Raw genomic sequence first — 25825 nt, forward strand, 5'->3', positions numbered from 1 at the left:
ATAACACTGAAGGAGAAGTACTTGGAGGTGAGTTCAAAACAAATCTGACCCTCTGCAAAGATACCAGCGGTATCGTACAAAAGGCAGCTAGCAGAACTCCAGCTTTTAGATGTTAAGGTGTCTCTGCAACCGAACTGGTCTTTGGGACGCTTTCCTCTCTCGCACTTGAGAATCCCACATAGGTTGGTTTTCCAGCAACAGCATCTGGTATCGAGTGTTGTGAAAGCCTGGCCAGAGGCTGAAAGCAGAAGCCGGCATTTTGGAGGACAGCGTCCCATGGGGAGGGCAGGTTCAGCTGGCTGCCGCAGCAGCAGGACTGCACCAGAGCTCCCGGAGAGCGCTCTCAACAGGGCACAGCACCTCCAAGTCCCCTAGCCCTGCTCCGCGCCGTACGTGCCTGGTTGGCCGTGTCCTAGGTGCAGTGTCCCTAACGCTGCGGGCCGAGAGAAGTTCCTGCCCGCAAGGGGAGAGGGAGGAAGTCTGTGTAGAAAACTGACACCAGTATCACCCTGCGTGCTGACTTCTGTGGAGCAGGGAGCCTCCATGAAAAAAGGGGTTTTGGAGCAGGAAGAACAGAAATTAAAGCTTACTGGGACCCCACAGCCCGAGGTCTGGACACACAATGGCAACTACCTTTACCCCATCCTCCTACAGACTCTGTGGCTGCATAGTTTTCTGGAGGATGGAAACATGGTGAACCCTAAGATAAGCTGTCATAGAATCATCTGCATGAACATTGGTCTAACCTCTTTTAAAAGATGATTTGAAAATCATTTTGTTTCACAAAGACCCCAGCACAGACTAACATTTGAGAATAATTTATTTTAAATTTTTCATCTAAAATATTTTAATTTTTAATCTCTCCTTATTGCACAGTAAAAACAGCTAGGAAAATCTGTTAGATACGTACAGTTAGTAGGCTAGCCAGGCTGGAAACACTTTTAAAAATCTGTGTGTGCATACACAGTCAAAATAATCATAGAAACCAAAATAGTAACAATATATCATTGGTGCTTATATATTATCTTCTCAAGAATAAAAGACACCATTTCTATGTAAGGGTTTTAGGTAATCCTTGACTTAGCCTGCACCAAAACTACAGATCCTTTAGATTCAGAATTTGGTCTGAGCTTTCCAACTCAAAATCTGCAATCGGTGTTGTTCACAAGGAATAACTCCATATTAAATTAACAGATCCTAATGCCAACTCATCTCTAGGTAATGAAATCTCTTGCTAGCAAGCTGACATTCTGCCCAAAGTCTACCTTGCTCCCCCATGTATTACCCGCTACCAGCTCACTAGTAGTTCTCCCCGCATCCGACAGGTCGCCATTTCCACAAAGCACTTCTTGACATATGAAACAGAGGATTGAAAGTTTCTGAGAGGCAACTTAGGAAAACAGATTCTGCTTTTCCAGAAGATGGCAGAACCATATTATAAACCGAACCTGATCTGACATAAATCATTTCATTTAAATCAAGTTATACCAGTTTACACCAGATAAAGGAATGATCTCTACCATTTGTTGCTGAAATTTCCTTCTATATTTCAGATTCTTAAACTAGTTCAAGATTACCTTGACTTCCCTAGCCCAGCTAGCAGTATGACTGTCATTTTTAAGATACTTGCTGCAGGTTATTTACTCTATGTTTGTTTACAGACTCACACCAATGAGCCCAAGAAGCATGACAGAAGCAGGAAGCACTCAGTGTAGTGCTGGAGCTGGACACGGCCAAATGGAGAGCTACTGATAGCTCCACGAACAAGAAGGGTGCTCTGTTAAAATGCAGCTCTGAAGTGAAACATGCTTTGCTGTACACCATGTGTGGGTGGTTTCAAGACAGAAAACATATCTATTTGTCTAGTAGTGTGCACGTAAGCCTCCACCATGGTTCCATATACTGCTCCTGTGCTCGGCTTCATTAAATCACACTGCATAGTTTCAGTTTAAGGGTTTAGGCAACTTAAAATTGAATTGATGCATGGCACTCCTTGACCCACAGAGTTTAGAGGATTCCGGGTTCCATCGCTACTGGAGGAATTCAATTTTTACCTGCTACAGAAAGGCTCATTTTTTCCAGTCATTTTGAGTGACTACTGGCCATAGTTCTGACTAACATCTCTTTGATATGGCATCAAGTCAAAGTATGTATGTGGCTTCTAGAGGTAAAAAAATAAGGAATAGTTTTCAGGATCACATCTTCCATTATCAAACACCGCCTCTGCTCTAGAGCAGCTTAGTGTGTAGTTAGATACAAATAAGCTGGTGAAGGCAGCAGAACTGGGAATATCATGCTTTTCTGAATGTAGCTATAACATTTTGCACGTATCCCTGCTAAGCAGGCTATAGGAAACTCTCCAAGCTGGTGTTTATTGAGCCGATACCCAATACTTCCAACTCCTAATTTATTTATTAGAACTCCTTTCTCCCTAAGAGTATGCCACATCTATTCAAAAAGATAGTATTTTGCTAGCAGTTAAGCCTATCTCACTGAGCTATTTTCTTTGAGACTTGGTAGAAAAGTTAAGATGCCTAATTAGATAGAAAATGAGCTGCAATCTCTCAGATGCAAAGGAAGAGGGCAAAATGAAATGACAGCCTCTCCTAGAACATGTGGCTAGCTCTAGAGCACAAAGCTTGTTGTGAACATCATGCAGCTCTACATACAAGGAAAGAAAATGGTGTCATCTTTACTGAAGCTTGAACTTTCACACTCCAAAATACTAGTCTTATTCTTCTACTTAACTCTGGGCATCCTGTATCTATAGCTACACTAGTTTAGACCAGAGACAAAGGAAAAGGTTCTCTTCATAATGTGAAACAACTCCAGAAGTGTTTCAAAGAATTTTCTCTAGTGCAGAAAAATCACTCAGTTATATGATCTGTTCAAATTAAGTTAATAGCAATGGGATGGAAATTGCAAGTTGAACTTAAAATATTAAAGGGTATAAGCAAAATTTGCACTTCTGAAGTACGCTTGATTGATCCTCCCAGATCCTGAAGCTTTGAGAATAAATGAAGACCAAGTGCAATACAAATGACAAGAGCAACAGTTTCCTTACTAAACCCTCTAGCTCTGGAAACATCATGAGTAAGAGCATAATTTATCTCACTCTTCACCCATGCACAGATAACTTACTGGTTGTCCAGAGCACGAATGACACTACGACCAACTCATTTCATACATCATTCCATAACCATCAGCTAAAACCACTCCTATCCAACCGGGCTGGATTTAAACCAAGTTTCAAGGCATTTCAGATTCTATTGCCCTGAGGCAGCAAGTAGTCTTCCACAAAATGGCTATGTTTTGCCATGAGTTTCAGCATTTTACACACTGCTAGTAAACAGGCCATGTGATGCACTACACACTGCCATCTCTGCAGCAGTGCAATTCCTTTCGTATGCGCAGCTAAGAAACAAAAGCCAGTTAGTAATGAGTTTGTTGGTTTTCTCGTTTTGGCTGAGGGAGAGGATTGTTATGACAATGCATCTTTCTGTGTGAATTCTGAAGATTCAGCTTATGTGACTGGGTCGTCTACTCATCCTTTGTGGTCACATTTGACACAGGTATAATATAAGCTTTCTGCACAGTCTGTGAAAATAGCCAAAAGAGACAGACCCAAGCTCCTACTCCTGCTGTGCAAGTGGCAAGGACAAATACAGTCCTTTATTCATTCCAGAGCAGCAAGTACATCAGCAAATGCGTTACTTTAACATATACACCACTTTTTTGGCTGGTAAGTCTCACAAGAAGTGACTGTGTTAGGGCACCAAAACGAAGTATTTGGGCAGCACAAGAGCTGGAAGAAGCTGGCAGGCAGGGGAATTACTGTCTTAGGGAGTTCAGGACAAACCCATAGCAAACATTAGTTGCATCACTCCAGGAAGCTAGTGTTTCAGGCCTTATAACACACTTCCATCTCATGACAACTGAAGTTAGCAAAAACCACAGTTGGAAATCTACTCCAACCTCAAAAAGTTGATTCCTTGTTATAACCAGTCTGTGATAATAGCAAGATAAAGAAGCATCAGAAAAGCTAGGCATTTCATTCTGAACATTCAGCACGTATTTCTGTCCATTTTCAAAGTCTAGCATATGAGTACTCAAAGGTCCGTTTTTCTTCCTCCATGAATAAGGTTTACAAGAGGCTGTGCTACATAAGCGGGGGTTTGTGCTTAAAATTTCCCAGAAGCTGGTTAACAGGTGTTTTATTTGAGCATGTGGATCATTGCTAGGTCTGATAAATGAAATTTTGTAGAAGGATGAAACATTTTGCCAAGATTGCCACAGAATATTAACATGGCAGAAACATGACACTTTAAAGATGACAACAGGTGAGGCTATGCCAAGTCAGCATCTGCGATATTTTTGTGACCAGACAATAAGAGGACTTAAATTTGCTATACACAGCATCAAACAAAGGAACAATTCAGTTCACCAGCAGGACTCCATCCATTCTGGCCTTGCTATCAATTAACTGAATTATTTAACCCAAAACATGAATTGAGGGTAGAAAACCAGTGGTTTTCAACATTTAACATGCACACTCAATGCTTTCCAAGTGAACTGAACTTCTATACAGCAATTTGATAATTAATTTCTATTTCTTAGTTACCTTTCACGAAGAATTCCACAAAAGGGGTTAAATATGTTGAAAAGAGCCTGTATATCCAAGGCACTGAACCATCCTCTTGCACTCAGCGTGGGCATACGCACGCGCTCATACTTACTCAGTGCATTATAAAGCCTGGAACACTAACCTCACTGGGTACCTGTCAAATCAGAAGCAAGACAGTACTTTTAAGGAAATAAAAGCAAACAAAAAAGCTCACAATCTTAATTCTATTTAAGCTATCAATTGCCATGAACATCCACATAGACAACACTTTAAGAGATGGCATCAGATACTTGCCTTTCCTCAAATGAGGAACATGGAGAAGCTGGGCACAAAGGTATAGAAAAAGTTTAGGCATTTGTCAATGCAGGGAACAGGATAAGTACTCCTGAGACTTGCACAACTATGAATAAAGAAAATCCCCAAAGCAAGTTAATCACCAGATGTCTTGGGAAAACCATCCATCAGTCATGGACAGAGATGGTCAGCCACTAAATTGGAGGTGCTTCATCACCTCAGGAACCTCTTCCATCTTTAATTTCACCCCACAAAGTATGCAGAACTTTTTTTCATTAGATCCCTAGGCTCATGAAAATTCAGTATTTTTTAAATGCATTTAAACTGCTGATAAAAGCCTACTTACTGGATGACTAAAGTTATTTTTTCAGATCTGTCTAGTGGCCTATTTAAACTTTTAGTTGCAGAACTAAGTTGCCCTCAAACAAGGGAATCTTAATTTTTAAAAACTAAATAAAATAGTTCTTTTGCTTTCAGAGAGTTAACAGGTCTATTGGCTGGATTAAGCTAATAACTCAGTGTAGAATTACCTTCCACCTGAACAGAATACACCTGTTTGGAAATAAGTGATTACAAAAATGGAATTCACATTCAAAGGATGATTACCAATAGGCATGCATGAGAGCTAGTGTTTATCTCCTAACACTTGGAGGGCTATTTTAAAACAGAAAACATTGCTTGTTCTATTTGTGTTCCCACATATATTTATCACCTGAATTGGGAATAAAAGAATTAGAGGAAGATGCTGCTTATGAAACTGCAGGATAAAATAAATCCATTGTCATTCTGAAGAGATTAAAGGTAAAAGCTGCACTTTTTTTAATACTGTCACCATTCTAAAACACACATTCCTCTAAATATATATATATTATGTCACAGGCCTAAGCTGCGAGACACCCTACTAATTTTCAGATCTTTTCTGAATGTTTAAGTGAGTCCATTAAATTTTTGTAATTCTTGGTGGCCGCATGAGAAACAAAGCAATTTTTCCTGAAGGAAAAAGAAAAAAATCCAGCTCAAGTGTTTCATGTGACAGCTCAGAGGAAAACACAGCAGAAAAGAATTCTGAAAAGCCTTGCATAAAGTAGACCAATGAGAAATAGCAGTAAAGTGTTTAATGCCTGTAATTTATTGTATACATACTCTGCAAAACTTCCATATGCATTCGGTGTTTGCGCAAAAGTATACACTTTCTTGACAACACCAGAAAACAGTTAAGCTATGTAAGAGTTTTTAACCTGATTTGTCACATTGTGTAAAAAGACATTGTGCACAACTGATATCCCCAAAGAAAGTCATTGGCTAAAACTAGAAGCACCCTTATTTACACACTAACACTTTAATATTGCATCACACCCACTCACCAAAATAAATAGAAATACATTCATCACAATTTAAACAGTCTCTCTCTATATATTTATTTTCTGACATGTTTTGGTCTCCAGAAATATGCTATATCTAGAAATATGTATCAGCTACTAGATTAAGTTACAAAATGCAAAAAAAATAGAAAATTAGTTTGCCTGGACAATATTTTGGGCTTTACATAAAAATAAATCCAAATTTCCATAGAGATCTCATATACTTCTTGAAAGATTTTTATTTTAACGCACAGCACAGAGTTGCACACTAAGGCTTCCTGTGATATGCAAAACCCTGGCCTCCAAAAGACATTGCTGTAAAGTGTAAATACAGCTCAAGTGTAAATACAAGACATTTTCAAGAAAGTAGTCATTAATAGAAAGTGCCCTTCATTTGTTTTAGCATTATCATCAGTTAAGAAGTAGCTACTGTAATTGTGCAATCAAAGCCAGACCTGGAAGGGTTTTATGAAAACTATGTCATCATTCCACACTATCAAGTTTAAGGATATAGAATCTGAGATAGCAGAAGCTGACCAACCTCTTTAAACTCCTACATTCATTCATTATTTTTGACACAATTTAGTTAAAGGCACATTGTCAGTGAATTGAAAAAAAAAATCTAAAAACCAAACCAGAATTTCTTTAAATACAATTAAATCACTAGCTTAACATCAGATCCTCATAAACCAATATAACCATTCTTCCAATTTTTGTTAACCTCAAATTCAGATGCACTTTGGAAGAGTACTCTCATACTCTTTCTAGATTAATAAAATTATCTGGTAAACAGTAAACATTTTTGAATACAAGGTCAGGAATTAAGAAAAAACAGATTCTTAGTACCTTCCTAGCCAATTTACAGAAAAAATATGCAGCAAATGCAAACATTAAAACCCAATCATTTGTACAAAATTTGAAAGCCATTATCATCCAATGCCAATTATGAGAAAGTACTTCTTGATTGTAAAATTACAAACGTGTTCTTGAGAATTTTTTCATATGAAATAAAATTTAAACGATGATTATTGTGTAAAGAAAAACACAGGTATATAGTGTCTTAGGGAGGCTGGCAGAGCAGAGTGCATTCCAGTCACCATCTACAAGACAAATGACAAAGTGCTTTACAGATTAAGAAATTTAACTGATCTTGTATACAGTGGTGAATTAAAATGTATCACTACTGTGTAAGTAAATAAAAAGCAGGGTTTTATTTAACTTCCATTCATCTGAAACGCAGGCTTAATTCCAGACTGAACAATTTTGAATTAATACAGTTCTTGCATTTCAGAAGAGCCTGTATTTTCAACCATGCAGGAAATTGCTTGCAACCAATATAGTTATCTGGGTCAACACAGGCCTAGAGCCTTCCTCCAGCTGCTATAAAACAAAAAACCCAGCAACCTGATCATGGTCCCAGCAGTCATTGTCTTGAATGGATAATTCTAGCAACTACAGCAGAAAACAATTTCAGATGGTCCCATTAAGCAGAGTGTGACACACATTTATAGACAAGCAGTGAGATTACACTATCTTGCATGGTCTTAAATGTATACACTGAGAAACATTTTTACTTATATAGAAAGTTAAAAATTCAGAGGAGCAATGATGTAGTTACCTTCATCTGGGCTCCCTGTCAACTAATACTGAATTAGTTCATAATATCCAAATAGCTTACTCATGTCAGTGTTATGCTGAAGCAGTGAAATGCTACACCATTGACAGAAAATGACTCAAAAAGGCAAATCTGTTTTTTCTTACATTAAGAGTCAGATATTTAAATTCCAGCAGCTTCCAAAGTTGTTCCTTACAGCTTGCTGTCTGAAGTGCTATTTCTGAAGGCAGCACTGTTGAATTGCCTCCTGATAGGAAGAGTTCTTTAATTGTTTTTGTATTCAGGAAGTAATTTTTCCTTTCTATTTATCAGCTTCCCCCCCCACCCCCCCAGCATACACCCAGAGCCTTTGTAGTACTTGGCCAAATACTTCCAGTATTAAAACAGTAACCGCTTAAGCGGCTAAAGCCAGAGGTTGTATCAGTCAAGGCTTGGGGTCCGAGGCAAAGGTGAGTAGTGACACTGGTGAGCTCTGAAAGGGAACCTGGGGAAGTCAAAGTAAATGCACCACCAGATCTGGAGATTCAGACTCAGTGCAGTCCCTGTAAACCTGCATGAACCCCTGTGCCAATTGTAAACAGAGTCAGTTACTGAAGGAAACAGTCTTTAAATGCATAGATGGAAATAATGTGCAAATATGGGCATTAAAATAGGTAACTGACCTCTCCTGATACAACTAACATTTTACATTGTTTGAGGAAATTAATCAGAATCATTTGCTAGATGTTAGTAGTATGAAGTCATTAATATCAATGAGTTGCAAATACAGTAACACATTTCATTCTGATGTTCCTTCTGAAAAGTGAACCTAATTCAATGACTGTTTCACATTTTAAATAATTTAAAAACACCTGATTTTTAATGCAAGAGAAAACAATGTGCACTGTACACTTAATTTATAAAAGCAGCAGAAACTGTTAGACAAACTTGAAGATTTACAGGGCAGGGAAAGAATTCCTAGGCATATGCTTGAGCCCAAAAGCACAAGCTACATACAAACACTGGAAATTCCTATTTTTCAGGATGTGCATTCATCATACTGAAATAGATTGGCATTGAAATTCCAGGCACAGCAAAAGCCAACATAATTTTTTGGTCATTTCCATAACTGCATGATTTGCAAGTGACATGCACTGTTAGAAATAAGAGGTTCTATTTTTTTTTTAAATTGGTTATGTTAAGACACACAGTCCTCAAATCAGAAAATGTTAGCACTTTATTGCTTTGAACATCTGTGGCAATAGCTGAAATTTACACCCACCCAAGCCATTTCTGTACAGAAGATATTATTTCAATACTTTGAGGGATCTCAACTCAGGAGATTGAGAGCAGGATATAAAGCAATTTCTTTACATCTCAAAAAATATCAGGGAACGTTATTCCTTTTTGAAGTGAATGCAAAACTGGTTTACTGGTCTATAGGCCCACACAGCTGCAAGCCAGTGCATAGCTAGTCAGCATTTCTGCTGGCATCTTCAACAACTGATTTCATCAATGGAAATCTTTACTGGTTTTTTTTTCCCTTAATATGCATTAGTGCACCAATTTCTTCATAAAAAAATCAACCCTAGCAAGTATTAAAAATAAATATCTTATTTAGGTCAAACTAAAGCCTTGCTTTTCAGTATTTTCATCCCTTTACACATTCTTTTGCCCTCTAGCAAGCAAATGGAAACTGAAATAGAGTAAGATGTATGGAGGCAGAGGGTAGCAGAAAAATGAACAAAATCAACACCAAGTCAGTTAACGTGTCCTCAGCTTCTTTGACTGTCTCTTGCGCTTCAATTCCTCTTCTTCCCGTTTCAATTCTTCTAAGTCTTCCTGAACACCAAGTCTCAAGCTGCCAAATAAGATGACATCCTTTACAAAGTGCTACTCAAGCAACATTACATTTGACTTTCTCAATTTTCCCTTAAGAAAACAATGCTAAAATTATCACAGTTGATTTAAGGAAAAATGTTTTAGATCTGTTCAACAATAATCATAGGTACTCTTTAATTTTACAAATACAGCTTTAAGAGAAAGGACAGGTGTACAAAGAAATCAAGATTCTCATCACTGAAACAGTCAAACCTTCTCAGGAAGAATGATTTAACTTTTTTGGTGAGAAAAATCAGTATCATGAAAACATTGACTTTAAGAGAGATCATTCTTTACTGAAAATAAATGGCTGAAAAGCATCAATCAATTCTCCTCTGGCTAGCTCTCACATGCAATCATAGCAGGACTGCCTCAGATCAACTTCTTGCCAAGAACCAACCTAAACCTTTTATCTTGGCAAGGGTGAGAACGGACATATCGGAAACAGAAGCAACCGACTGTGTTGCAACTCCCTGACTTTGGGCACAACTCAAGCATGACACTCTGCCTCAGTCCATCTAGCTGCAAACGGCACTGGTAAACAGGCACGTGGAGGCACTGCAGAACACAGCATGTTCTAGCTATCTCCCTGCAGTTTCTTCCACTTCCTAGAAGTCAGTACATTGAAGCAGATAGTCAATTATTTCAATGTCAAGTATATATGTAATCAAACTCTGGCTTGAAGCATCACTTTTAACTTAATTTCCTAACAGCTACAATCTTAGTGGGCTTGCTTGGTTAGAAAGGGCTTCTCATTTTAAGGGTCAATTCAACCATAAAATCTCAGTGAAAAAATAGTATAACTTTTTTCTATCCCCAGCTAAAACTCAAAATTATAGTCAAGGTTCATATCTCCCCTTCTTTTATAAAAGTGTAGTTAAAAGTTAGTCAGGTATTCAATCTTGTAAAACCTCACTTCACATTCCCAGTAGGAGAATCCAGTGAAGAGCAATACCTCTGTAACATTCGAATTGTTTCTTGTAACTCCATTTAACAGACTACCTTAACTTTGTGAGAACTGCAGCTATTCCCAAGAATAAGGAAGAATAAGGACATTGACTAAACTTGAAGATAGAAGCTTTCAATACTCTGGGCCCCATCTGAATGGCAAAAAAACCTCAGGACATCAAAAAAATTTGATAACTCAGTATATTTCCAATATTTTCCACCACCTATAAAAAACAATCGTACAACTTTGCAAAGCTTGGACAAGTATATCAAACACATCTTCCATCCAGCATTAAAAAACTTAAAACAGTTTATGGTTAAAGCCAGGTTTCTGTAATAGCCAGTAAGATTTGCACAGGTCTAGGGGCTGAAACCATGATCAAATCCGGTATGAAAATCCACTCATTTTGAAGTTACTATCTATAAAATATCTGTACAGATTAATTCTATACATAATTTTAAGAAATCTCCTTGTAGTCCTGAAGAACTAGTGGAAAAACTGCAGTGTTTGGAACAAATTCAAGGGTTTAGCATTTTAACTGGAATTTTTAGTATTTGCACAAGTATTTTGGGGCTTAAGTAGTATAATTTCCGCAAGCAAAACTTATGTAATTAGAAGGAACACAGATTTGCTTACTATACCCATTATTTCAGTGGCAGGCTGGCTGCGTGAGTTTAATCTTTGTACCTAAGCTTTTCTGTCAAAAATGGCAAGACTTACCTCTGTCATAAGTAGCATTATGTTCAGGGATACATTTAATCAGCAAGAATCCACTCGAAGTTGCTCCATGACTTCAAGCAAACTACTCCCCCCGTCCCCACCACTTTCTATTTAATTTTAAATCAGTGCATACCTCCTAGCTTCTTCTTTCTGTTGCTCTCTCCAGCTGCTCTCCATATAACGTAAGGCATAATCACTCTCATCTTTGTATCTGGAAGTTAAATATTCATGTTTAGCACACTAAAAATAAGACATGATCATGTATGGCTGTTATGAACTAACATTCTTTTTTGAAAAAAGAAAGTTACCTTGTCATTTACTGTTAGATTTTAATGCTTTGGAAGAATGCAAGTTCCAAGTCATTAAAATGCGTGCTTTATTATACCTTGTCAGGCAAGAGGAAAGTATTTAAACAAGCCAAATCGGGGATTTTCCAACAGTTCCTATCCAAATATGCCAAGTTAGATCCTTCTATGAAATAGTTAACACCATTGCATTCAGCAGTTTACATGCAGGCAACTGCATTTGACATTCTGAAGTATTACAGGCTGCTGTAGAAAGCAGAACACTCAATGACAAAAAAGATTTAGGAGTCATATGCATGAAAAATTGAAAACAGTGTTTTGTTTTGCAGTTGTCTCATTTGCACCAAATTTTATTGCTCCTCAAAAGAGCACGCAGGCAGCACGTAAATTCAAGATCCCTTCTGTACAGAAGCAGCTCTAATATTTGTTAAGTTTCTGCAATGCAAAAACATCTATGAATGCCAAGAATTTACTCATTCATCTCAAACATTCAGTTTTATTCTTTGAACTATAACTTCTGTAAGAGTTTTGTGGTATCTTAAAATTAACTTGGGCTATCTTACCTTTTCCGGTCATATCCAAATATTTCCCGAATATGCTTTGATATTTCTTCTTGGGGTTCTCCTTCATCTTCAATAAAGTCATCCATTTCAGAGTCATATTCATCATCATCATCATCTTCTATCTGCCTTTTGTAACTAATGGGTGGGAGAGAAGGTCTTCCAAGACCTAAATAAGAGGAGTAAGGAACAACATTAATCTAAGAACAGTCATTTTCTACATTTGCTTCTTCATAAAGAAGTGTTTTTAATTGTGGCTGTGCCCTGGGCATGGACATTTATAACTCTGGTCTTCAAGGTGTAAAAGTTCCATCTTATTTAATTGACAATTCTAAAATACCCAGTAAAAGAAAATATTTCCTCTAAGCTGTGTTATGGAAGATTACATATCAGCTGCATCCTGAGGGAGCTACCAGACAAAAGTCTACATTCTTGTTCAGTCTTGGGGTTTTCTAGACACTTATTTGCAGGAGTTCATGCTTTTTATTTCTATTCAAAAACTGTTTTTTTAAAACTATTCACTTACTGATGGTAAAATTCACTGCACGTGAATTTGCCAAAACACTTAAGCAACAAGCAATCACAGGTTTGCTGCGAGGTTCTATTTTTTATTTACTCCTTTAAGTATCTGTTGTTTAAGGCACTACTAAATTTTTATGAGTAACTGCAATTTTAAGTGATGCAGGAAGAGAATCCTTCAATTCTTTCCCTTTTAACACCATTCATATGCCAACATCTAGGCTGCTTAGTTTTCTTTCATGTAAAAACTTTACCCTCCAGGTCCTGATTTCAGGTAGTGCGGACAGGGGTGAAAACAAGTAAGTTGCAAAGAAGAAAAAAGCATTCCACTGTTAAATGCACTCTTTAAAAGGCAAACACGGCATTTTATCCACATCTTTCTAATTGCATTTACAATTGTTGGAGGCCCTCACTGACCTCAACCCAGACATACCAAAAATATGGAAGAAGTAACACCTAGGTTGAAAGATCTTACTTGCTGTAAAACTTCATACCTTGTGGATGAAACACTGGTCTATGCCCTTGAAAAGGTCTCATTCCATTAATCTGTCCATTGCTAGGCCTTGTGATTAGATTTTTAGAAGAAATTGTTTCTGATACAACAGTACACTTAGGTCTTACAGCTGAACCCAAGCCGCTGCCCGGTCGCCCGGGTCCTGCGCTTGGGCTGACACCTGGCCTTCCTGGTCCTGTACCCAAGCCACTGCCCGGTCGCCCAGGTCCTGTGTTTGTGCTGACACCCGGCCTTCCCGGGCCAGTGCCCAAGCTGCTGCCGGCTCGCCCAAGTCCTGCACTCGTGCTGACGCCCGGCCTCCCCGGACCGGTGCCCAAGCTGCTGCCGGCTCGCCCAAGCACCACGCTCGAGCTGCTGCCCGGTCGCCCAGGTCCCGTGCTTGAACTGACGCCTGGCCTTCCAGGTCCCACGCCTGAGCCGCTGCCCAGGCGCCCAGGTCCCGCGCTTGAACTGACGCCTGGCCTTCCAGGTCCCGCAGCCGAGCCGCTGCCCAGGCGCCCGTGTCCCGCAGTCGAACCACTTCCTGGCCGCCCAGGTCCCACACCAGAGCTGCTGCTTGATCGCCCAGGTCCTGTACTTGGACCGCCACCTGGATGTCCCGGTCCTCCTTTTCCTAAACTGCTACCCGACCGCTTTGCGTTGGAGTTAATTTCATGGTGAAGGGCTGCAGCACTTCCCAGTTTGGTATGGGCAGATTTCTTCAGGTTAGACTCTTTAGCGGATGGTAGCCTCTGAGACCCATTGGCTGTTGCTTTCGAGGGTGGCACATGAGTGCTCGAGCCAGATTTTCCAGTACCATTGACAGATAATTTACTATGACTGCTACCAGTAGAGCTTTTTAAGGAGCCATTTTGCGAGGTTTTAACTTTTTCCATTTGACTGGATTTGGAAGAGGATGATGACCGTGAGTGTTTTTCAGTCAATGCTGATGCTTTCGATTTCTTATCGGCACCACTCATAGAAGACAGACTGCCTTTTGGAGAGGAGTGTTTATCTATTGAGCTTTTGCTGAGTTTTGCATTTACAGACTCTTTCTGAGAAGTCCCTTTTTTCAAAGAACTGGATACACCTGTATTCCTAATCTCTTTCTCACTTTTCTTTTTCTCTTTCTGCATTTCCATTCTTTTGTTTTTACGCTCCAAATATTCTCTCTCCCTCAATTCCTCTGCTGTCCTGGGTCTCTCTTCTACCTTTTTCACTACTTTTATTTCCACTGGTTCATATTGTTTTTTTTCAGCAAGCCTTAGAAGATCTGTGAAGTTCAGAGGGGCTGGTGCACTTTTGGGAGGTGCCTTTGGTTTCACTGCAGCTTTGGCTGGTTTCTCTTCATATTCCTCTTGCTCATGCTCAGATTCAGTCTGACTGTATTCAAATTGCTCAGTTTCATCTTCTGTTGCGTACTCAGGCTCTGCAACCTGAGCAACGTTCTCAGAAGTCCTCCTCTTTCTAGGCTTCTCTTCAACAGGAATGCCATTATAGCCGTAAAAGTTATCCTTTGTTCGCGAAGCCATAGCTCTTGCCTTTCTGTCATGTTTCAGTTCAATACGTCTAGCCAAGAGTTCTTCTTTCCTTCTTTTTTCTTCTAGTGCTGTAAAAGAACACCAAGAGAAAGTTATGCAAGAGCACTCTAGTTTTAATTTCAATTACTTCCAATTGATAAACCATTTAAGATGCAAGTTTATGGATATGTGGCTAACAGCTATTTGAAACAGATACAAAGGCAGAGGTCAGGTAACAGGGCAGGGGACCTAGACAACCTAATCCACCTGAATCAGCTACTCCTAAAATCCAAAGATGAAAAATTAGGCCAATGCTACCTGCACAACCCACTAAGGTGATTCAACAGAAGCAACTCTGCATAACGCTATGCAAACTAAGGGGAACTACTGTGTAAAGTACAAGACTTTACACAGGATATCTGAAGGGAAGGAAATTTTGGGATTGAGCAAGAGATCTGTGGCTGTACAGAACGTTATTGGATGTTTAGGGGAAAGTGAAGAAAGGGAGTGATCAGGAGGAACAAGTATTGGAAAACAGTGGGCACATGGCGGCAAAGGAGGAGCAGAGGGAAGGGGCCAGACGGGGCAGGCAAGCTGCTGGTCAGTCCTTGTCTGGCAGAGCCCTGTGCTGGATCTCCACAGCCTGTCCTATATTCCTACTCAACTATTTTCTGCATAAGCATGTGCTCCATTTTGAGTACCAGTATCCATGATCTACTGACAAAATTCAAGTTGAATTAGCTGGTGAACAGGATAAAAGGTCTGGGAGCCAGATATTGGAGTCGCCAAGGCTACAGAGGCCAGACACCAAAAAGACTCAGGAGGAGGAGTTTCCCTGAGCATCAATGCCTAGAAACAGAATTAGGCTACTCATGCTGCATTTTATGTAGGTGCCTGTAAAGGTACTGTCCTGCAGCCTGTGTTAATTTATTTGTCAATGGCCGTGCCTATACAGAGTGCATGCACGTGCCTATTTGGAATTTGTGCTCAGTCTTGCTTCTGTCTAGACTTTGAAAAGGGATAAGGTGCAGACTCTCATGACAGGCCCAGGAGGGGACAAACCTCATGGCTCATCCAGTCCACTGGATTCGGCTATCCTTAACAGAAGGTGAACATTAGAAACAATGCAGTCATAGTTTCTTCTATAGACTAAAGTAAGTGTAACACAAAAAAATTGTGGCGCAAACAAAGCCTCTGCCATAAAAATTAAAATTCAGACTGTATTGATACAGCAGATTGAGACAGCACTGTGAACAACAGGAACTCTGTTTTGACACAAATACAGCCTTTCAAAATTATGAAATAACCAAAAAATCCAGCATGGTTTCTTGCAGTGTCTCTTCACCTTAGCTACTTCTTGACCTCTGATAGTAAACGCTAGGGTAGCTGATTAATATTTACATCCTTAAGAAAGCATGAAAGCATCCCTAATCCTTAATTTTCCTTCAGCTTTCACTTAGCATCAGTTGTGTGCATAAATTCAAGGAACAGGCAAATTGTTGCATGTGCAAGAGGAAAAGTCCTAAAAAGTGAATGAAGGTCACCAGTAGGAAATATTTTTGACAAGTTGTTACCTTTTTTCCTTTTTTCTTCTTCTTTCCGTCTGAGAAACGCTTGCACTGCTGCAGACTCTACACCCTTGACTTTTGGAACCTTTTTGGGAGGACCAACAGCCAAACTGTATCTTTTCTGCAAAGAACAAAAAAACATGTCAGAAAAGTTAGAGTTGTAAAATCTTAAGAGCTTTTAGAACTGAGAAGCTAAGTACTTGTCAGTCATGTACAGTCATGTACTTGACTAAGCATAGAGACAGTACTGAATAATAAACAATGAATTTCCATGGAAGCTGGCAGTGCACTCAGTTGTGCAAAGGAATGGACAGGAAACCAGAAGATAGGTAGGAAAACCAAAGGGAATGAGTAAAATGCACTAGACTGAGAAGGAATACAACAGCTATACCAGTAATGGAACAAAAATTCAGTTCAGCCTTACACTCTGACCAAGAAGTAAACAAAAGTAGCATATACTCCAAGCTGTCAGTGTCCCTTCATTTTTCATACTGCAGGTTTACAGGTCCATTATGGCTTTCAGCTTTTCTGTGGATGCTCATATCAGTTTAAGAGCACCTTATTCAGTAAAATTAAATTCTATTAAAAGTGTCATTATTCCAAAGGTAAGTTAGAATGCAGATTTCATCAGCTTAATTAGTAGGTTGATCTAAAACCAATGACATCATTTTGATTTTAGTTCCTGTTGTAGTGGTCCTAACTGGAAAACTATAGCACATCAAGGAATTAGTGATCTGCGTAACAGTAGACCTGATGCAGCGCCTGTGCTGTGCTGTACTTATCAACTGACCACTAGATGAGTTTAGACAACTAACCGTAACACAGAAGCCTGTATAACTCCCACTTGGCACCTGGCAATTACACCACCTGCATATCTTATCTTACCTTGAAGTGAAGCAGCACATTTTCATATAGCATCCTTTTGCCTGGTTATAGAAGTGATGGAGTTGTATACTTCTAAGAAAATCCTACAAAAGCTCTGAAGACTACCATGCTGGTGTACATCACCACGGACAGGATCTGTGCAGCATGGCACACCCTGACTAGAAGTCCATCTAATGCTCTACAACACTCGGTTCCCAGCAAATGAACGGACATAAGTTTATCTATGCTATATGCTTTTTCCTTCACATGTTATCTCCAATAAATTAATTAGTACCTTACAGAGTCTGTGTGCCTTTCTTACTGGGATCGAAGGAACACTTGCAATTACACTTGTTCAGACATGCTCTTTCAAAAATGTTCCAATTACCAGACTGAGCTTCAGAAGGATACAACTAAAACAGAGAGAAGAAGAATTCTGATCTTCTTGCCACAAAAACAGACTAGAGAGGATAAACAGAGCAATAAGACACACAAAGAAATAGTGGCAAAAACAGACACAACAGGAAGGAGTCAGTTAAATCCAGAAGCAGGTGTAAAGCAGAAAAATATATTTAGAAAAAGTGCTTTGATGTTTGAGAAGTCCTTTTTTTGGATTTTCGTCATGAGGTAATAGATTAGAAGTTGAAACAAGATTGTCTGCATGGTAAGTTAGGATCCTCACCAAATGAAAGCTGTGAAGTGAGGTCCCAAATAATGCATTTTAAGCAAAAAAATAAATATGGCACAGAAGTCAGTATCGGTACAAATACCTTTCTATACTCATATAGCCTTATGGAATGTAACATTAAAAAGATCACATGACAATGTGTGGTAAAAGTATCTACATCCAAATATTTTCGAGGCAAGAAACAGACAAGCCTGTAGCATAAATCCCTACAGATTTTAATACTTCACAATGGAAGCCTCAGTTCTAATTTTAGATTCATTGGAACAGCAACACATACATAGATATTTGGATTACCTTTATATAAATAACAGAAAATCTTGTATATATACACACACTGAGATACAAGGTTCAGAGGTTCATTTCTAAAATGCAGCCAAAACTGGCTCCAAGAAGGGCAGCTACGATACCAGCTATTAAAGTTCCTTTAATAATTTCTGAAACAACTAAAACAAAACTATAAAGCTACACCATTAATCCACCTTTCAGTAGCAAAACCTGACATACAGCCTCATCACTTAAAAGAGCTACTACAGCCAAGCTCATTTACTGATTCATCTACATATACGAGTGTCTGCCACAATCAGAGAAAGAATTTTGTATAACTGCACCACTTTGAGATGCTCGTACTCTGAACAATTTTTGGTACTTACAAGTGAAATAATTAGAATCAATTGTAATTTCTACGGCTATTTAAAGAATAAGACTAATCCTGGAGCTGGGCCCCTCTTTTCTAGAAAGGCCTGAATTTCCCAGCCTGCTCGCCCCTCGGTGTCTGCAGTGTGCTGTTTACAGTAGAAGGCACTCTAAGAACTACTTGTTCACGAAACCTGACCCACAAGGCAGTATTTCCTGGCAGCTTCTGGGAAACCTAACCCTTGACTCAGCAGCCCAAAGCAGCCTGGCATGCTCAGTCTAAATCAGAAAGGATACAGAGGCAAGCCAATCCACTCATTACCGGTGAATATTCTTTCAGAAAAAGGTTGAAGCAAATTAGTGGACACCTTAACAGCAATTCAGGATACTCTGTAGCATACTAGTCAAGTAGATTATCTTATTCCCAAAGTTAAACATCGCATGTTTTGTCACTGGTAACCTAATTTGGAAAAACTTGGTTTGCCTGCTCAGTTTCTACATAGTTTTTTTTTTTTTTTTTTTTTTTTTTTTAAGTACAAACCAGAGGATTTTCCAAAAGCATTTTAGGCCTAAGAAACATTTCTGAAAACTGTTTGAACAGCAGGGACAAATGTAAATAGGTCTACCATGTTAGGAGGCTTTATAAAGAACTGAAGTGATAGGAAAGCAGTTTTGGGCTTTGTTTTGCTGCACTGCAGACTCCTATCCAGGAACAGGTTTGTAAAGCAGCCTGACAAACATGCTGCAATGTGCAAAGTTATGCAAAATTCAAGACTTAATCTTCCTATCAGTAACTTTTCTTTATTTCCAATTGAAAACACAGCTAAACATTGCATTGACAAATACAGGGATTCCTGCACTGGGAATCACTTCTTTCATTGATGCATGTTTTGTTCAGCTTCATTTGGAAATAACACAAAATAACTAGCTTAAGTTTACTCGTCTTAAAAGCACTGAAACTTTCACTTGTTCTACAGCCCCAATAAAGTGTTTTAGTTACACCACAAATTAACACCCCATCAAATTTCCAGTAAAACAGACAAAGGAAACAGGGGCACATCACTACTTTTGCTAAACAGCAGCTGCACTAATCAGATTTTTTTAGACCTATACAGAGTTGGTTAAATCAGAGAAACAGAAACATTTTGGAAAAGAGCAGGTCAGGCTATGCCAGGACACTGCACTCCTCGCCCTGTAAGCGCTCACCATCTCTCAGGGTAGCAGCCAGTGACAGCTCACTGCCTGAGTATTGCCAAAATACAAGGTGGGCACTGCTTTATCCAAAGAAAAGTAGTAAAGGTGGTGGAAGTGCCTTTCTTCAACTGTGCACCCTCAAGGAACACCAAGTCCCATCACTGGGTAGCATTTTTAGAGCACTCTGTGCTTTGAGATTTCTCATTTTTACCTTAGTATCTGTGAGTGTTGCCGTAACTATATGCCCACTAACTGGTGATCACTGCATCTCACTAACAGTACATTAAGAGTAAGTTGCAAAGTCCATTAAAGGGGAAAATACTGTTTGTTTTTTGCTTGCAGCCTTAATAAACTGGATCAGCAGTCTATCTAGCATACTAAATTACACGCAGACCAATGAAGAAGCAGAACTTTCCTGAAATGTATACTTCAGAAAGATTTAAAATTAGGATTAATATGACAAATAAGTATTAACATATGAGGGTTTATATATACACACATATATAATATATAAAACATCCTTCTCAAAGTGCCCAGCACTGGTGTCCTGGGAGCCAGTTTCGGGCCGCAGGCACTACAAGTGAGCCCTGCAGGTCACAAGTCTAACTCTATAATCTGAAACCGAGGTTTTTCTCTTAAATCACTGCCCTGTATGCCTTTCTGTTTAAAAGCTGGCACATGATCCTGATACAGTTGCAGCTGCTTTGATACCCACATTGAAGTGCCAAAAATTAGACCGTAAAACCTAGATTTTTATAGAACTATTGTAAACTTTGCTGCATGCAAGTTAAGCCCAAAGAGGACTGGGTACCAGACCAAACCAAACCAATAGACTATTAGACCCAGAAAAAAAGCAGTAGAGACATTCCCTTTAATAATAAATATTTACACACATAGCAATGCAAAATACCAAACTGAACAATTTTGCATAACCCAATTCTGAAGTAAAACACTTGTGAAAGCAGTCATTTTTGTTATGGACATGCCTATACAACCTAATCACCCCACCTGTGCTATCAGTTTTGGGCAGCTTTCATAGGTTGTCACACAATTTTATACATTAGCAAATTACGCAAGTCCTATACAATGTCACAGCAGAACTTTCTTGGTTTTCCTGACCATCGGTGGAGACGTGGCTTTCCCCAATGACAAGGTCCTTTTATACCCTGAAGATTGAGAGGGGGTGACTTTGATAGCATAACTAAGGGTTCATTAGCACAATTAAGTCACATACTTCCTTGCTTTTGTCGCTCCTTTTGTCATGCCCTACCGCTGGTTCCTCTGAAGGCTGCTCTCCAGGCTGATCAGTAAGTGGCATCTGTGTTTACAGCCCAAGGGCTCTGGCACTATCCGTGCTCCCACTCTCAAGGCCTCTGCTATCATCTTATTGTTCACTGACAGACAGTCCCGTTTTAGGGTCACTGGCAGTTCACCCCGCGCAGCTCCGGCTCCTCGGAATACACACACCTCACGCTTTCTCAGCTACTTGTTACTAACATCTAATTACGGCAAAGTTAACCGCAGTTATCGGACCTGCATGCATTTGTTTGATTCTCTTCAGGTTACAACAACCCCTATGAAGAAAAATGCTTTAACACTGTAAGTATTTCAACCATAACCTCATGCTGTTCTCCAGCTCTCAAAAACCAGTTTAGCAAGGTCATGCATTTTACTACTAAAAATATTTTTTCTTAAGATTTTTGCAACTGCTACTGTCACAACACCCAAGTGGAACCATGAATTTAAAAAGTGCAGAAATATTTTTTCTTCTGTTAAATGTTGCTTCACACAGTGTTAAAAAATGGAAAACAGCATGCTTCACTGTTTCCTTTATGTAGTGATACTGCAGTCCCCATTTTCATCCGTTTACGCAAGAAGAGAGATTAGGAACAGGAAAGCTCACGAAGTTTCGCACATTTTAGTCAGCGTTTGCAAGAGCCTGGACCTTAACTATCAACTATAGTCAAGTTGAGACTAAAAGCCCTCCTCAGCCCCTGCCAGCCTGTTACATGGCATATCTTTCTTTCTTCCTCATTTCAATACTGGTATAATACATAGAACATTTCTAGGCCCTGTTTTTGAGACACTTTTTAATTACATAATAAATGCATGAAGACCAACTGGAAAGGGCTCCGATTCTGTAATGAATCTATGATAAAAACCATACTTCACAGCCATTTTTCATACTTCTCTTGAAGGGCTTCTGCTACCTACAGGCAAATGTTCAATAGTTTGTAGGCTACAATTCCACAGGAAGGCGTTTTAAGCATATAGGGATCTCTGCTGAACCAATTTTTGCCAGGGTACTACTTCCCAAATACTGAAAATGACTGCAATTTAATGGCAAAATAAGCAGGGAAATTTAAACCAAATTTCTGGCAACTACATTTATCTGTCAATTTTGCTGCAGGTTTTTTCTTAAAAATTCATACTTGCTATACATGATCAGTCTGACTTGAAATGAGATTTCAAGTGCTGACATGGACAGCAAGCTGTTTCAGTTTTGGGTCACCTCCTTGCAGACAAATGCCATTCTGCTTCAGACTTAACTGCACTATTTTATAAGTCCTGTATATGAAGGATTTGTCCCCTGTTAAAAGAAGGGGGGATCAACATGATAGCATTTCGATTTCTGATCGATAGTAGATCAATAGATTGATAGTAGTAGAAGGTGAGATAAAAGGATGGCCTGGTTTATAACTATGCTCAGTGTTTCTTAAGATGACTGCAATTTCATTCCATACTTTAAGAAACTTCCATCCAAAGGTCTCCAAGCACTTCTACCACACACGTTATGTCACATAACATGCTTGCAGCATAATAGGATATACCAACTCCACAAACAAGAGAAAACGGACCTAACAGTGATTTACATCTTTCTGAAGTCAACAGTAATCTCATACAACTGATAACAGGCCTAATCAAAGCAACATCACATCCCAAATCTAATGAACTGCTGAACAGAAACACCCGCAACTGGAGCTATATGCAACACTGAAACCCCCACAGAATGTTACATGAGAAAAACCCATAACTGAGGCTCTTTTCAGCAACTGCTATGAAAATTATTAGGAACACATCATTAATGACTTTTCCACAAATTCATACGTGGACTGTGTTATTTAGAAAGAAAAACTGATGCAAATAATACTGTATTGAAAGATTTATTTCAGCCATGTTCCTTTTAAACCTGGATTTCCATAGGGAGATGAACAAAGAGGTCTATTTTTACAGGGACATGATGCAATACTGTCACTGTTTTATGATACAGTAATCACAAAAAACATTATTTCTTAAATAGTTTTTCTATAGTTTCCAGTTTTTTGCTATACCACATGTATGTAGTACTCTTTTTTTCATTACCATAAATGTGAAATAGTTAACTTAGTGCGTTGTAAACTTGCCCTTAAACTTCTTGAAGGAGAATTCAGAGGATATACTAATTAACAAAGGAACTAACACTTCCGGAAAACTCTTAATTCTACATGCTATCAAGTTTTGTTAATTGGTCTGTACCATATTTTTAACTGAAAATATTTTAAAATTATGCTTCTCAAGTGAATAGTTTTTATGCACTAGTTTTAATCTCCTGGTGGGGCAACTTAGATACCTAAGTATCAGGAAAAACAGTGTGTACTCTTATGACATCTAGGAGCTGCAGATAACCTCAAACAGTGTCAAGTGCAGCTTCCCTTTTGCTCAGAGACCAAGGCCTGTACAGTTAAAAGCTACACCACTAACACACTAGAGAGCCAGGAAATCAATGCTGTCTCAGCTATGGATTCAATTGCACTCTCAGTCCTTAGTGAAATCAAGTAAATCCTAATCCCGCTTTTTCTAAAAGCGGTTACAAAACCCTCATCCACTGCACAAGGTGTAGGATTGCCTCCCCCTAGTATCACATCTGTGATGAAGAACATGGCAGCTATTTCCTCAGTCCATCACCATAGCTTATAGCAACTCATGACATTAAAAAGTGGTGCAGTACATTAAAACTTCATGAGAAAGCCAGGAAGGCAGACTAATTTTAAACAAAGGACTACAACCACCCAATGACAGTTCAGCAAAACACCTGTTGTATGAGCAAGTCAAAGAAACAGGCATTCAAGTATCTTCACATGTTTATATGTATGGTATTGTTCTATTTATATTACAAATTACATTTCTACATGGAGCCAGGGATAAAACTAAATCAGGCTAAGTAATTAAAGAGCAAGTCTTATAAGATTTCTTTAAAAACACCATTGAATCTGATGAAGTATGCATATCTACCATATGGTTGATCCACATTATCAATAGTCATAATATTCATGAATATTAGCAAAATTACATAGAGGCACTGAGATAACCAAATTCTGGAGGGCCTCCATTTTAGCAATGTCAAAAATAAAGAGCATGCTTTTTTTCTGCACTCCCTGCAGTTTATGTTAAAAACTACCCACCCTTGTTTACACTGGTGTAAGCAAGCTAATCATAGAAATACAGAACTCTGACACCAGTCAAGAAGCAGACAGAAGTCTTTTCCTAGCTGGTGGCTATTGGAGAGGAAATATTTTTTTATCCAAATAAGCACACCTGACCTGTAATTCAGGCCCTGCCAAAGGAATGAAACCCAGTATTTCAACGTACCAAAAGGCCACAGGCCCTACCTACTTGGCTATGTGAAGTCCGGCAGTAAGCAGGTTATTTTATACTGAAATAACATAAAACTGATGGCTTGATTTAGAAGAAACTGCTGAAATGCAGACTTCAGGACCATACTCCTATGAAAGAAATCAAATGCCGTTCACCAATCCTCCAGTTACCACTGCTGCAGCCTGCTCCTTACCAAGGCCAAACAATTAGATCAGACTACTCAAAAAGCAAGTTCATCCAAAACTTGTCCTTCTTTGTCTCCGCATTTGAGACGTGGCAGACTTCTGTTTTCAGAGCAAACAAAGGAAATTGTCTACTTTTAACCACAACTGCTGCACTGCCCCACACCACCGGTTTTGTTCTCCGGGGCTCGACGTTTTTGGCGACTGGAAGGCACAAACTCGGGCTGCCCTTTCCCGAGCTCGGGCTCCGGGAGCGCTGGGACCTGTTGACAGAAGGGGCTCCCTGGGCCCAGCGCACACCGGCTCCCCCACGCGGGTACGCGCTGACGGCGAGGCGACAGGCCCGGCTCCCGCTCGGCCGGGCAGGCCCCGCCAGTGCCAGCCAGTCCCCAAAAACGGCTTACGCGGCCAATTTCCAAGCGGCGACTGACGTGAGGCGAAAAGGCCCAAGCGAAACTCCGGGGAATCTGCGGGCGTCGCCCCCCTCCAACGGTTTTAACGGCCACAGGACTCGCGCGCTTCCCCCTCCCCAACGGCTCCAAAGGGCCCCGTCGCGTGCACCCCCCCCCCCCCCCCGCCGCTCACCGGCACCGAGCTCAGCCCCTGCTGCTCCGAGGCCACCACGAGGATATTCCGGAAATCCATGGCTAGCTCCGCGCCCGCGGGAGGTTCCTGGCCGGCGGCGAGGCAGCCGCCCTCCTCCCCGCTCCTCTCCGAGCCCGGCAGAGGCGACGCCGACCCCCACCACCCTCCCGGCCCGCCCGCCGCGCCGCTCGCTTCCGGCCGCCGCCGCCTACCCTTTATATCACCTCGCCTCGCGCCGGCGTCACTGCCCGCGCGTCACTTCCCGTGTGGCCGGCGCTCGCCTCAGGAAGCGCGGCCGTTGGGGGCGGCCGTTGGGGAGGGCGGTGCGCGCGCTTCCGGCAGCCCCGAGGGCGCGCAGCGGCGGGCGGTGGGGCTGCCGCCTCCTCATAACCCCTCGCAGCCGCGGCAGGCGCCGCCCCCGCGGCTGATTACACCTGGGGGGCAGCTGGTGGGTTGGGCTTTTTTTTTCCTTTTTCTCCCTCCTTCCTGCAGTCATATGATGTCATTACTCAGTTTCACTCGAAGCAATAAGTCATAAGCACCCCCCTGCCCACCCTTCGTACAGAGAAACATTAAATATCGATTACAATAATTCTTTTATATATATATATATATATCAGCTATATATATATATCAGCTATATAGATATTTTATTT

The 25825-nt window shown here is 40.2% G+C and overlaps 1 protein-coding gene across 2 annotated transcripts; it reads right to left on the reverse strand.

Annotated features, from left to right (window-relative positions):
• Window positions 1–6024: 6024 nt before the first annotated feature.
• SPTY2D1 (SPT2 chromatin protein domain containing 1) lies at window positions 6025–25509 on the reverse strand. Of its 2 annotated transcripts, none has more exons than XM_064513116.1 (6): window positions 25382–25509; window positions 16395–16509; window positions 13302–14909; window positions 12292–12457; window positions 11557–11634; window positions 6025–9734 (listed from the first exon to the last, which is right to left on the reverse strand). In XM_064513116.1, exons 3-6 carry the CDS (start codon window positions 14830–14832, stop codon window positions 9638–9640), a joined length of 1872 nt encoding a protein of 623 aa, XP_064369186.1. In that variant the 5' UTR covers window positions 14833–14909; window positions 16395–16509; window positions 25382–25509; the 3' UTR covers window positions 6025–9637. The 2 variants fall into 2 exon arrangements, with proteins under 2 accessions (XP_064369186.1, XP_025948540.2); XM_026092755.2 differs by lacking the exon at window positions 25382–25509 and adding an exon at window positions 25170–25373.
• Window positions 25510–25825: the final 316 nt, after the last annotated feature.

This window comes from Dromaius novaehollandiae, chromosome 5 (genome assembly GCF_036370855.1).
Source record: "Dromaius novaehollandiae isolate bDroNov1 chromosome 5, bDroNov1.hap1, whole genome shotgun sequence".
NCBI classification, from domain to species: domain Eukaryota; kingdom Metazoa; phylum Chordata; class Aves; order Casuariiformes; family Dromaiidae; genus Dromaius; species Dromaius novaehollandiae.